This window comes from Carcharhinus amblyrhynchos, chromosome 4 (genome assembly GCF_965287045.1).
Source record: "Carcharhinus amblyrhynchos chromosome 4, sCarAmb.v2.hapA, whole genome shotgun sequence".
NCBI lineage: Eukaryota > Metazoa > Chordata > Chondrichthyes > Carcharhiniformes > Carcharhinidae > Carcharhinus > Carcharhinus amblyrhynchos.
The window spans coordinates 46969299-46983715 of record NC_137327.1 but is presented as its reverse complement, the minus strand read 5'-3'; the positions used below and the strand labels follow the sequence as shown (position 1 = coordinate 46983715).

At 40.5% G+C, this 14417-nt stretch overlaps 1 protein-coding gene across 1 annotated transcript in view; it reads right to left on the bottom strand.

Annotated features, from left to right (window-relative positions):
* The window catches only part of LOC145342571 (BTB/POZ domain-containing protein KCTD19-like), a 108132-nt gene that overhangs the window by 75536 nt on the left and 18179 nt on the right, over positions 1-14417 (bottom strand). Inside the window, exons 4-5 of the mRNA XM_080188126.1 lie at positions 12461-12592; positions 11016-11238 (exon numbers count right to left, since the gene is read on the bottom strand). Coding sequence (XP_080044252.1) covers positions 11016-11238; positions 12461-12592 — 355 coding nt within the window. The remainder of the gene's footprint in view (positions 1-11015; positions 11239-12460; positions 12593-14417) is intronic.

Below are 14417 nucleotides of genomic sequence, written 5' to 3'. Positions count from 1 at the left end.
GTGTGTCCTTCACAAATTTCACAAAGGCATTACTTCCCAATTTTCATACGTTCAACATTTGATTTGATTGACTGTCATGTGTATTAGCATGATGAAAAATTTTTTTGTTGCATGCTATACAGAGCATACCGTTCACAGAGAAAGAAACGAGAGTGTGCAGAATGGAGTGTTACAGTTGTAGCTAGAGTGTAGAGAAAGATCAACTTTATGCAAGGTATGTCCATCAAAAGTCTGACAGCAGCAGGGAAGAAGCTGTTCTCGAGTCGGTTGATACGTGATCTCAGATTTTTTTAATCTACTTCCTGATGGAAGAAGGTGGAAGAGAGAATGACTGGGGTGCGTGGGGTCTTTAATTATGCCGGCTGCTTTGCCAAAACAGCGGGAAGTAGAGACAGTCTATGGATGGGAGGCTGGTTTGCGTGATGGATCGGGCTGCATACACGGCCTTTTGTAGTTTCTTCAGTTCTTTGGCAGAACATGAGCCAATACCAAGCTGTGATACAACCAGAAAGAATGCTTTCTATGGTGCATCTGTAAAAGTTGGTGAGAGTCATAGCTGACATGCCAAATTTCCTCAGTTTTCTGGGAAAGTAGAGACGTTGCTGGGCTTTCTTAACTGTAGCGTTGAATCATTTTTAGGTCCACAGTGAGCACGCTTCTGTGATCTAGACCATTGGATCCTTACATCCCTATTTCAGTCTATTAAGTTTATAGATCATGTTTTTCTCTTTCAAACTTAAGTATGAATGCCAGTATTAAATTTTATAGTTCTAGTTGTATTTTTTGATTAGTTACTTATTTTTTAATTAACTAATCTCTAGTCAGATGTGTTGCAACTGGGTACTTTTCCTGATTCTGTTCCTGTGCACCCTCGCTTCCAGTTGCAGACTATCTATCCTGCGCTCTCTCAAATACCTTGACCAGTATTCAAACTGGTTGATCTTGTTGCTGTGCTCTGACTGGTGAGCTGGCTCTGGAGCTATAACTGGTACTAAGCCAATTTGTTGTAATTCTGCCACCATCCTCATTATTGTGCAGTAGGCACTGCACCAGAATCATGCTCCAATTCACATGATTAAATTTCTGCACTAATATCTTAAACAAAACTGGAATATTCCACAAGTGATGAATGCAAAGGGTCTTCATAATGGCTCAAGAATAAAGTATATCCTTTTTCCTAAGGCAACATATCAATGTCTATGTAGTGGAGCGATGTGAAAAAATATCCCAAATACTGGGGAGAAAAAATTTCACCTTCACCTCCTAGGTGGTAATCTGATATATTCATTATAGAAGCTGCCAAATTTTCTTCCATTTACTTTCAATCTATAATGGGTATGTGATCCACCTTATGATTATGTTAAGAACTTTTCCTGTTTGTTCCCATCAAATAAGTTCTTTCAGTGAATTACATTCGGCTGAAATGTTAATTTAATTTACTCTTTGGAAAATAACCCCAGCCTTTTCCTCATTCATTTATTTTTGGAGTGTGAGCACCACTGGCTAGGCTACTATTTATCGTCTAATCTCGAAGTAACTGCTCCCATTTAGATAGTGTACTGATTCTCTCAGTGCTGTTCAGGAGTAAGTTCCAAGACTTTGACCCAGTGATAGTGAAGCAGCAGCAAAACATTTTCAGGTTAGGGTGGTGAGATTGAGGCGTACTTAGAGACAAAGCTACTCCCATGTGCCTGCTACCCTTGCTCTTTTAGGTAACAGAGGCTGAGAGTTTGGGAAATGCAGTTAAAGGAGCCTTGGCAAATTGCTACAGTACAAGCTGCTGCCAATATGTGTTGAAGGAATGAATGTTTAAGGTGGTGGGTAGGGGGCCAAGTTAGCAGGCAACTTTTGTCTTGGATGGTGTTGAGATTCATCAGTGTTGTTGGAGCTACACCTCATTCAGACAAGTGGAGAATATTCCATCACATTTCTGACTTGTGCCGTACAGACGGTGCACTTGCTTTTGGGACGGTAAGTTACTGACTACAGAATTCCAACCTCTGATGGGCTCGCCTAGCCAAAGTACTTATGTGGCTGTTTCAGTTAAGTTTCTGATCAATAATAACCTATCAAAATGGGGGATTGGTATTGCTGTTAATTATTAAATGCAAATGTTTAGATTCCCCCTTTTATTGCAGATGATCATTGCCTAACACTTGTGGTTGAAATGTTACATGACACTAGCCCAAACCTGAATGTTATTCAGGTCTTGCTGCATTACAAGTTAAAATCACAGAAAACACAAAACTACAGGTCAGTTTGCCTAACGTCTATCATGGGAAAATGTCAGGATCAATTATTAAGGAAGTGCAGGTAGTGAAGCAATAGATATTTAATAACTCTCAACAAAGATACGTTCTATTCAGAAAGGCTATAACAATGCACCAACTAAGGCTAACTCAAAGGAGCATATCAAATTGGAAAAAAAGGCATACAATGTTGCAAAGAATAATGGTGGGCCAGAAGATTGGGAAATCAACAAAAAGATGACCTAAAAGGAGAAATTAGAATAGGAGTGCAAATTAGAAAGAAATAAGAACTTTTACAACGACATAAAAAGAAAGGAGCTAAAATAAGCATTGGTCCTTTAGAGGACGAGACTGGGGAAATAAAGAAATAGCAGAGGATTTGAATAGCCGAAGACACAAAAGCATCCCAATAGAGGAAAATCAAAGAGAAAATGGAAAGGGGAAACCTAAAATAATCATTGTCACTAGAGAAAAGGTACTAGAAAAACTAATGGGAACTAATGAATGATAAATACCCTGGACCTGACAGCCTTTTAAAACCTAGGGTCTTAAAAGAAGTGGTGCAGATAGTGGATGCATTTGTTGTAATCTTCCAACATTCTTTATGTTTTCGAAAGGTCTAAGTGGACTGGAAAACAACAAAATCAAAAAAGACGCAGAAAACACAAAACTACAGGCCAGTTACCCTAACATCTATCATGGGACATACTTCCATTAAGGAAGTATTGGTAGGACATTTAAAGTCATAATAAAATCATGCAGAGTCAATGTAGTTTTATGAAAGGGATACAGGCTGGAATTCTATGACCTAATCCACAGCCGGGATTCTCCTGTCCCCCTGCAATGAATGGTGTTTTGGTTGAGTGCAAAATTCTCCATTCTTGTTGGCAGCAGTAGCAGGGAATGCAAGGCCAGAGAATTTTGGCCATAGTTTTAAATTTAATGGACTTCTTTGAAGAAGAAACAAGCAGGATAGAGGTAAGAGAGAAACCAATAGATTAAGAGTATATGGATTTCCAAAAGGCATTCAATAACATACCATGCAAAAAGTTATTACACATGATAACAGCTCATGGTCAGGGAGTAATATTTTAGCATGGATGAAGAATTAGGTAACAAGCAAGAAACAGTCACGATAAATGTGTCATTTTCAGATTGGTCAACTGTAAATTGTGGTGTGTCTCAGGTTTGATGCTTAACTACGACAATATAACTTAATGATCTGGTTGAAGGAATCAACTGTATTACAGCCAAATGTGCTGACAGTTTGAAAAAAATTGTGAGGACACACAGAGTCTGCAAAGGAGCACAGATAAAGGAATATAAAGAAAACTGCTAGATGTAGTATAATGTGGGAAAATGAGAGGTTGTTCACTTTGGCAAGGAGAATAAAAAATCAACATATTATTTAAATGGAAAATGTGGTACAAAGAGATAGAGGTGAAGCATGTAATTAGAAAGGCGAATGGAATGGAGTGTAAATGTATGGAAGTCTTGCTACAACTGTGCAGGGCATTACTGAGACCACACCAAATGTACTTGCACAGTTTTAATCTACTTATTTCAGGGAGGGTACAAATGCATTCGAGGTAGTTCAGAGAAGATTTATCAAATTGATTCCAGAGATGAACGGGCTTTTCTTAGGAGCAAAAACTGAACCTGTATCATAGAATCCAATGGATGATCATATTGAAACCTGTGTGATTCTGAGGGGGCTTGACAGGTTAGATGCTGAATGTTTTCCCTCATAGGGAATGTAGAACCAGGCAGCACAGTGTCAAAGTAAGGGGTCTCCAAGACTGAGAGAAGGAATTTCTGCTCAGATCACTAAACTCTGGAATTCTCAACCCCAAGGACAGCAGAGGCTAGGTCAATGAATATATTCAAGGTGAAGTTAGGCAAATTTTTACATCGACGAGTGTTATGGAAGCCAGACAGGAAAGTGGAGTTATGGCCACAATCAGATCAGGGGCCAAATGATCTATTTTGACTCCTAGTTCTAATGCTCTTACATTCTCCTGCAACAGTGGATAAAAACAGGAAGATGTTGCAAATGTCACCTACTCCAGCATGGAAGGCACCTGATGCATAGAAATTCATGGCCACCTTCACAGCCCCTGCAGTCTTTGTCCTGCTCTGAGGTTCCAATTGTTGCTGAAACAGATATCAGTGAGGACATCATTACTGAAATGCAGAAGTCTGACAGACTGTTCCTCATCAAGTTACAGATAGAACGGCTCCCTGAACATCCTAGATCGATATGGTCAACTCTTGGAGGCTTTCCCCACCCCTACCAATTCCCTCTTCAGCAACTTGTCTTGCTGTGTCATCAGGTGGTGGAAATTGAATTGAATAAGCATCTGAAAGTAAAAGTTTAATGACAATTAAAAGTTCAATTGCCAATTGTTGTAAAAACCAATCTGGTTCACTAATGTCCTTAAGGGAAAGAAATTTGCTGTCCTTATTTGATTTGGCTTTCATGCGACTCCAGGCACACAGCGATGTCATTGGCTTGGAAGGCCATTTAAAAGTCACTCAGTTGTATCCAACAGCTACAATATCTGTCAGGAATAGAATTGGATGTACCACTCAGCATCGACTTTTGGACCGGAAACAACAAGTTCAGCCCTGTCGAACCTGCAACGTCCTCATTATTATCAAGAGCCTGTGCCAAAATTGGGAGATACGTCACAGAATAGTCAAGCCACAGTCTGATACAGTCATACAGTCAGAACCATACGTTAGAGATAATGTGCCAGACACCACCAACACCATCCCTGAGTATTTTCAGTCCCATCAACAGGACAGTCCAGCAGGCATGGGGGCACAGTGGTATATAGATGGGAGGGACTTGCACTGGGATCCCTCAACTATCAACTCAGGATCCCATGAGGTCTTATAGATCACAACAAACACAGGCAAGGAAACCTCCTGCTGATTATCAGTTACCACATCTCCCCCCTCTCCGCTCAGTTGATAATCAGTACTCCTCCCTGTTGTATAACACTTTCGAGGAAGCATTGAGGGTGCTGGAATGCACTCTGGGTGGGGGACTTCAAAACCCATCACCAAAAGTAGCTTTGTAGCACCTCTACTGACCAAGTCATAAAAGATATAGCTGCCAGACTGTGTCTGTGAAAGGGATGAGAGAACCAAAAAGAGAGAAAAGCCTACTTGATCTCATCTTCACCAACTTGTCTGCTGCAGACGCATCTGTCCAAGACAGAATTGGTAGGAATGACCACCACAGTTCTTGCTCACACTGAGGATACCCTCAATGGTGTTGTAACACTACCATCATGGTAAATGGGATAGATATTAAATGTAGCAGCTCAAGATTGGGCATCCATGAGGCTCTGCGGGCCATCAGCAGGAGCACACCTGGACTAAACCACAATTTGCAACTTCATGACCGGACATATCCCCTACTCTACCATTAGCACCAAGCCAACTGAGAGAATCAACCCTGGATTTATCGCCATCTGCTGCCACAACCTCCCTGAGCAGCGTGTTCCACCAACCACCACCCTCTGTGCAAAAAAAACTTGCCTCGTACATCTCCTTTAAACCTTGTCCTTCGAACTTAAAACCTGTGCCCCCAGTAATTGACTCTTCCACCCTGGGAAAAGACTTCTGACTATCCACTCTGTCCATGCCCCTCATAATCTTGCAGCCTTCGAGTGAGAAGATTGCAGGAGGGCCTTTCAGGAACAACACCAGGCATACCTAAAAATAAGGTATCAACCTGGTAAAGCTACAACACAGAATTAAGTGTGCCAAACAGCATAACCAGCGTGCAATATAGACAGAGCTGAGTGATTCCAGAACCAATAGGTCAGATCCAAGCTCTGCAGTCTTGCCACATCCAGTAGTAAATGATGCTAGAAAATTAAACTCCTTACTGGAAGAGTGGGTTCCACAGATGTCCCCATCCTCAATAAGGGAGCACAGCCTCGCAGTGCAAAAGATGAAGTTGAAGCATTCACAACAATCTTCAGCAGAAGTGGTGAACGAATAATCCATCTTGGCCTCCTCCTGAGGTTCCCAGCATCACAGATGCTAGAGCTAGCCAAGTTGATGCATTCCCTTTGCTATCAAGAAACAGTTGAAAACACTGGATTCTGCAAAGGGTAACATTATTCCTGACATTATTCCAGCAATAGGACTGAAGACTTGTGCTCCAGAATTTGCCATGTGGCTGGTCAAACTGTTCCAGTATAGCTACAACACTGGCATCTACCTAGTAATGTGGGAAATTGCCCAGATATGTCTGGTACATAAAAATGATGTGGGTATGCCGGCGTTGGACTGGCGTAAACACAGTAAAAAGTCTGACAACACCAGGTTTTAGTCCAACCGATTTATTTGATAATACTCACAAGCTTTCAAGGTTTCCCTCTTCGTCAGGTGAATGGAGAGTTCTGGCCTCAGACAGAGCATATAAAGCACAGACAGTTTAGAGATTACTGATTAGAATGCGAATCCTTACACCTAACCTGCTGTTCAAGACCTGAAGTGGCTGACAATGTGAGCATTGTCAGCCACTTCAGGTCTTGAACAGCAGGTTAGGTGTAAGGATTCGCATTCTAATCAGTAATCTCTAAACTGTCTGTGCTTTATATGCTCTGTCTGAGGCCAGAACTCTCCATTCACCTGACGAAGAGGGAAACCTTGAAAGCTTGTGAGTATTATCAAATAAATCGGTTGGACTAAAACCTGGTGTTGTCAGACTTTTTACTGTGGTACATAAAAAAACAAAAGAAATCCAACCCATCTAATCACTACCCCATTAGTCTACTCTCAATCATCAGTAACTGATGGAAGAAGTCATCAACAGTGCTATAAAGCAGCACTTGCTTATCAGCAACCAGCTCACTGATGCTCAGTTTGGCTTCTACCGGGATCATTCAGTTCCTTGTCTCATTATAGCCTTAGTTCAAATATGAACAATGGAGTTCCAGAGGTGAGGCAAGAGTGACTGCCCTTGACATCAAGGCAGTATTTGACTGAGTGTGGCATCAAAGAATCCAAGGAAAACTGAAGTCAATGGGTATTCAGGGGAAATGTCACATAGGTACCACAAAGGAAGATGGTTGTGGTTGTTGGAAGTCAATCATCTCAGTCACCTGGAAGAAACCCATGCAGAAACGGGGAGAACGAGCAAACTCCACACAGCCATCCAAGACTGGAATTGAATCCGAGTCCCTGGCACTGTAAGGCAGGAGTATGTCACCTGATGGATGATGTCCTAGGCCCATTTTCAATTGCTCCATCAAATAAGACCATAAGGAATAGGAACAGGAGTAGGCTGTTTGGCCCTTGGGGCCAGCTCCGCCATTCAATAGGATCACAACAGATCCAATTTTCCTCACATTCACTTTCCTCTCCTTTCCCCATAACTCTTGATTCCCAACTGATCAAAAACCTATCCATCTCAGCCTTAAATATACACAAGGACTCTGCCCCCAAGGCCTTCTGTGGCAAGGAGTTCAAAAGACTCTCAACCCTAGGAAGAACTTCCTCCCCAACTCAGATCTTAAACTGGCATGAACTGAATCATATATACATATATATTATGTTGATATGGTCACTAAGTAGAGGACCAGATTTTGTCTTCATAAGCATTTGAAAATTAAGCAGGTGTTTTGAAATATTAGTAAATCAAGGCTCCTTCATCAGCAGTTTCTAATCTCATAACCACTACCGCCTAGAAAGTAAAGGACAGACACATGGGAACATCTTATCTTGCAAATTTCCCTCCAAAAGTCTCATATTACCCTGACTTGAAAATATATAATTCTTTCACTGTCAGTGGGTGAAAGTCCTAGAACATTCGCCCTAACAGCACTACAGGTGCACCTACATCACATGAACTGCAGCAGTTCAAGGCAGTGGCTCACTAACACCTTCTCAAGGGCAATCAAGGATGGGCAGCAGTGCTGGTCTTGCCAGAAGTACACGCAGCCTGTGAATGAGAAAAAAACTTGCCCAAGGAAAGCTCATTTGGATTCAATGAGGGCCCAGTTAGTCTTTATGAGCAGCATAAAACCAGCCCAAAGCAAAGTAGCAGCCAATTTTTCACATGGCAGTTCATTTACCAGGGTTTTAAATTCCAAATCAGTACACCACAGATTTACTATAATCCTGTTCTGCACTGATGGTGTAAACCATTTATCTCAAATCCTTCAGAATTTTTAGAACTTCAGTTTTCTCTTTTCCTCATACATCATTCCCTTTAGCTCTGGAATCAAATGTGCTAACCCCATGTACCTCTTCCAGTAACTAAATATTTTTGAGTTAAGGAATACTCTAGATGCAGCCTCACTGGGCCACATTTTACTTCTTGGTTTTATAAGTTGTAACCTCTTCTGGATTGTATTTTCCTTGATGGTGGTATCTTAATATTAGAAAATGTTATGATAGATTATATTCTTGCAATCTTTTGTCATCCAGCATATTTGCCGCATTATGGTGATAAGCATTTAAAAGGGAACTTATCTCCTACTTTTTCATGTTTACAGAGTATTAAGGGAACACTGAATTGCAGTAACAGAAAGTTAAAAGATGCCAGAAAATTGTTGTAAAGAGGGGCAGTCAATCAGGTCCATATTACAAGAGCTAAAGTAACATTTGATGTTTTGACCAAATTAGGTCTTTAAATCTATATCTCCTCTGAAAAACAGTGGAGTGCCATTCTCCCATCCTGCCATGCAAATTTGGCACTTAAATGTTTTTGGGAGAGTTGCCCCAGCATCTCTAGTAGTGTGGCAAACCCTCAGTCATAAAGTGGAGCATCTGCCTTGATGTTTATGCTCAAGTCCCATGGTGGGACCTGAGGCAAAAACCACCTGATTCAGAGGCAAGATGCCACCAATTAAGATGTGACAAGATTTGTTTTATCATCCATCCTTGAAAATGCATGCCAGTGTTTAAAATGCACAGTTACTAGAATCCATCCAGTAAGGTGGAAGGACCTGTTGGATGGTCACCAAGATTGCATATCTTGGAACCTACTCCAAACATTGCAGTACTCATGCTCCTATGTTTCAATCCATTAACCAGCAAAGCTGTTGGTGAAATTTCTACTGGGTCTACAAATCTGCTAACCTACGGTTGTTTTGCCAATTATAATGAATCACTGTCTCCTGGTTACCGATTCTTCTGCCACCAGAAAATCTCATTATTTACCTAATCAATATGCTTCACGATTTTGAACATCTCCTCATTTAAAACTACCCATAACCTTCTGTTTTCAAGGAGAAGGAGGCAGATTCCTTCATCATCCCACTTAACTGAAGCTTCTCAACGCTGATACTATTATCAATGTGGCTATAAAAATTATAATGTAAAAAGTTGACAGGACATACAAAGAGAAGATGGTTTTATTAAGACTATAGACACATAACCATTTCTACGGAGTAAAGGCACTGTTCGGTTTGGTATTATGTGAACACAAATCTGAAGATGTCAGGTCCAAATCCTCATTTCTGATGTTGCTGGTTTAAACCTGGACAGCAGCTACTGCTGTTTTGATTTCCTCAGCATCAATACAGAGTCTGACTACAGTGCCAAACACCCTGCCAGCATTCACTGTACACATGAAGAACAGCAACTCAGAAAAGGGACAAAATGACTGCCAGTACCCATGGCCCCAGACCTCAACAAGAATTAGCACCATGATGCAAATCAAAACTGCAGTAATCTAGTAAGTAATTTTGAATGCACACTTACCTTGTGTCGTGGTCCTCCACGTGCACTTGTCTCCTCTAACTTAGTAGTGGCACTCCTTGGGGAATGCTCACGTCTGCTCATAGATCCTTGGTCAACTTACCTTGAATTACTTCTCTTGGAACCCATGTAATGGTCACAGGTTAGTTCAGAAGGTCCTGCAGACCAGGTGTGGCCCACAAATTATGGTTTACCTACCTCTGTTCTAGGTGGTATGCATTTGGAAGGTATGATGCATCTTGTAGATGGTACACATTGCTGCTACTGTATGCTAATGGTGGAGAAAGTGAATGTTTGAGGTGGTAGGAGGAGTGCCGATCAAACAAGCTGCTTTAGCTTGGGTGCTGCCAAACATCATAAGCGTTTATGAAGCAGCACTCCTCTAAGCAAGTGGAGACTATTCCATTTTCTTTCTAACTTGTATCTTTTAAAACTCTGGAGATGGGTTACGCACAACAGAATTCCCAGCCTTTCACCTGTTCTTGTAGTCAAAATATTTATCTGGCTGGTTTTGCTAGGTTTCTGATCAATGGTCACACCAAAGGTGTTGAAGGTGGCACATCAAGGGGAGATGGGCAGATTTTTTCTTATTAGAGATGGTAATTGCCTCGCATTTGTGTGCTATTAATATTATTTTTCATTTATTAGCTAAAGGCTGAATATTGTGCAGGCCTTGCTTTTAGATGAACCATATCCTCTACTACCTGAAATTGAAGATTTATTAATTCCAAAACAGCTGGGACAAAGTAAATATTAGCATTGAGAAAGTCAAGGATTTTTTTAAAGTGTGTTCAGGGCTGTTCATAACTACTGGAGGAAAAGCATACTGTTATATGAACTTAATGACTGTTTGATAAAATTTGATCTTCTGTTATAGCAGTGAATACAAGATTAAAATTGGTTGAAAAATGTCTTAATTTTATGAAAATAACTTTGGTATTGGATAAATATTGTGCAAGCATTTTAGACAGCAAATGCACTTGGAGCCTGCGGGCAATTAGAATTAAATTCAGGTAACATTGAACTTAATATAAGCACCTGACATGTTTAAAAAGAACTCCATTGCCAAAAATATATAGTTTCATCCCATCAAGGCTGCTGTCAATGGAAAGCTGTCCTAGTGCTGAATCTGGGTATTTCACTAACAACTCCAGGACAAGGATATATAACGGTTTATCTGTCATTTCACATTCAGAGTTACAACTCCCTTCAGAATGATGTATAGAACTGACAGGGATAGAGACATCTTTGGAACTACCACCTACAATAAAAGAGAGATGAAAATTAATTTACATAACCAATGACCTCAAGTGGCCACAAAACATATTAGATTTTCAACATTCTGCCCAAGCATAAAATTGTCACTGTAGATTAGCACCCAAATTTCATTTCCATTTTGGTTTTTAAATGCTAATTTAGCTTGTTCAAAATCTATCCCACTAACTTATTTTTTAACCCATGTCTCTCCCAATTCCTAAAGTTCACAGCAACCATTATGCTTTAATGTTTCTGACATTATAACAGTAACTATGCTTCAAAAGTGCTTCATTCACTATGAAGCATCTAGGGATGTCCTGAGATTGCACTTAATAAATGTAATCCTTTTTTAAAAAAATCAACACTAATGGCAGCTTAGAGGCTGTACAGATTTTATTTATGAAAATTCCATTATCCCCTGAAATTGCTCGTTTAAAAATATTGTGGCTACACTTATCCATTATAAATGCTGTGTTTGAAACAATGAGTGACATATTTTGGTTAACAAACAAATAATCTGAACCAATCAACTGAAGTGGTTTGGTTATTTAAAATTATTGCAATATAGAATATCATTGCTTCGTCATTGTGGCACCAATGTCAGATTGTTAAAGCCTAGTCTTTTTATGTTTGTGCTTCCACTCTGATCACCACAACTTTAGGGTGGCTATCTCAGTGAGTTTAATAATATTAACAACTATTGACAGGTTAAGTTTCAATTCTATCAACATTTTTAAACCAATCCAAAAAATATGTACATAATTAACCCTGTGAGCTTTTACGGTTAAATGATCAGCAGCTGACAATGAAACAAAACTAAAATTTTTGTATGAATACAGTAAAGCTATTTCAAATTTCCCCATTTATAAAATGCATATTTGGGTAACTCAACAGAACACAGAACAGTACAACACCGGAACAGGCCCCTTAGGCCCAAGATGTTGTTCCCAAGGGCCTGTTCAATACCAAACTGAACTAATCCCTCATGCATGCCTTTGGTCCATATTCCTCTATTCATTGCATATTCATGTGCTTATCTAAAACCCCCTTAAATGCCTCATCGCATCTGCCTCCACTACCACCACCACTGGCAACACGTTCCGGACACCTACCACTCTTTGTGAAAAACTTGCCCCTCACATCATCTTTGAAATTTCTCTCCTCACCCCCATACCCCCATGTTTGACATATTTATTAAAAAGATCCTTTGGCTGCATATGACTTACCTATATCCATCCTATATGATTTGACAGCTTTGATGAGTTCTGGTATTTGAAGCATCTCCATCTCAGTCACAAGAACATCTATTTCTGAAAATTTGTCAGGTACAAGTAGTCTCCCCGTCTGAAGGAAATTTGCTTAAAAAAATTAAATTTTATAACATGTTTATAATTCTAACTCAATTCTAATTCACCTGCCATCAGCAATAATTAAATAACTTTCAATATAGATTTTATTATGCAATTTAAGTAAGTTGGGGGAAGAATGAAGAACTAGAGCTGGATGTTGTCAGCATACATATTAATGTTGACTGGAAGACTGCATGAGCAAAATGGTGCATGGATGACGAAGAGAAACAAGATAGAATCTGGGGATCTTTGGAGACATCTTTGTGGGAGGAAGAGGAGAAATAGTTGCTAGAGATCCACTGACTGCACTGAGACAGCGAAGAGTGGAATTACACAAAATTAGTTCTACAATTTTAGACAGCAATTGATTACAGGGTAGTGTGATCCATCATACTGAATGCCATGGAAATATTAAGAACACGGAAGGGTAACTAATATAACAATCATAAAGGATGTTATTTACAACTTTGACCAGAAAGTTTCATGTTAGCTAGGTGGAAATCAGACTGAAAGGATTCAAACAGAAAGTTTTTAAAGAAAGATTCACAGAATTAGTGACAACAGATTCAAATATCTTACATGTTAGGAACGAACAGGAGATGATGAACAGGCCAAAAGAAAGGATGTTCCCCATACAGTCAGCGATTAGGAATGCTGATGTGAAAATGGTCAAGAAAGGCAAATAGTCATCAAGATTTGGGCAAGGAGAGGATCAAAGAAGTATTAGATGGAACATATGAAAGAGGTGAGGTTGCAAAGAATCAATAGTGTGGATAGAAGTGAGACTGGAAAGTGACAAGATATTTGAGATTAGCTGAGTGGGAAGATGGAATAAGAACATAAGAAATAGGAGCAGGAGTAGGCCATCTAGCCCTTCAAGCCTGCCCCGCCATTCAATAAGATCATGGCTGATCTGTCGTGGCTCAGTTCCACATTCCCGCCCTCTCCCCATAACCCTTAATCCCCTCTCTTATCAAAAACCCATCAACCCACGTCTTAAAAATATTTAGCGAGGTAGCCTCCACCACTTCAACGGGCAGAGAATTCCAGAGATTCACCACCCTTTGAGTGAAGAAGTTCCTCCTCAACTCCGTTCTAAACCGCCCCCCCCTTTATCTTGAGGCTGTGCCCCCTAGTCCTACTGTCCTTTCTGAGAGGGAAGAGTCTCTCCACCTCTATCCTATCCATCCCATTCATCATCTTATACGTCTCAATGAGATCTCCCCTCATTCTTCTAAACTCTAACAAGTACAAGCCTAGTTTATTCAGCCTCTCCTCATAGCTCAACCCCCTCAACTCCGGCATCAGCCTAGTAAACCTCCTCTGCACTCCCTCCAAGGCCAAAATATCCTTGCGTAAGTACGGTGCCCAAAACTGCACACAGTACTCCAGCTGCGGCCTCACCAATGCCCTATACAGCCGCAGCAAGACCTCCCTACTTTTATATTCAATCCCCCTCGCTATGAAGGCCAGCATCCCATTCGCCTTCCTGACCACCTGCTGCACCTGCAAGCTGGGTTTTTGCGACTCATGCACAAGGTCCCTCTGCACCGTCGCCTGCTGCAGTTTTTCTCCACGTAAGTAATAATCCTTCCTACCATTATTCCTACCAAAGTGGACCACCTCGCACTATGGCAGTCATAAGCAGAGCAACAGCAGGAGTTAGCTCTTTACAATGGATTTTAAAGGTCAGGCTAAGGAACAGAACTTCAAGAAGCTGGTTCACCTTGGAGAAAAAGAGCTGTGGATTGACTGTCCTGACTCTCCAGGATAATCTCAGAGTAATAAAAATTCACTGAGGACTGCAAGGTTTAGTTGAATGTAATGTGAACAA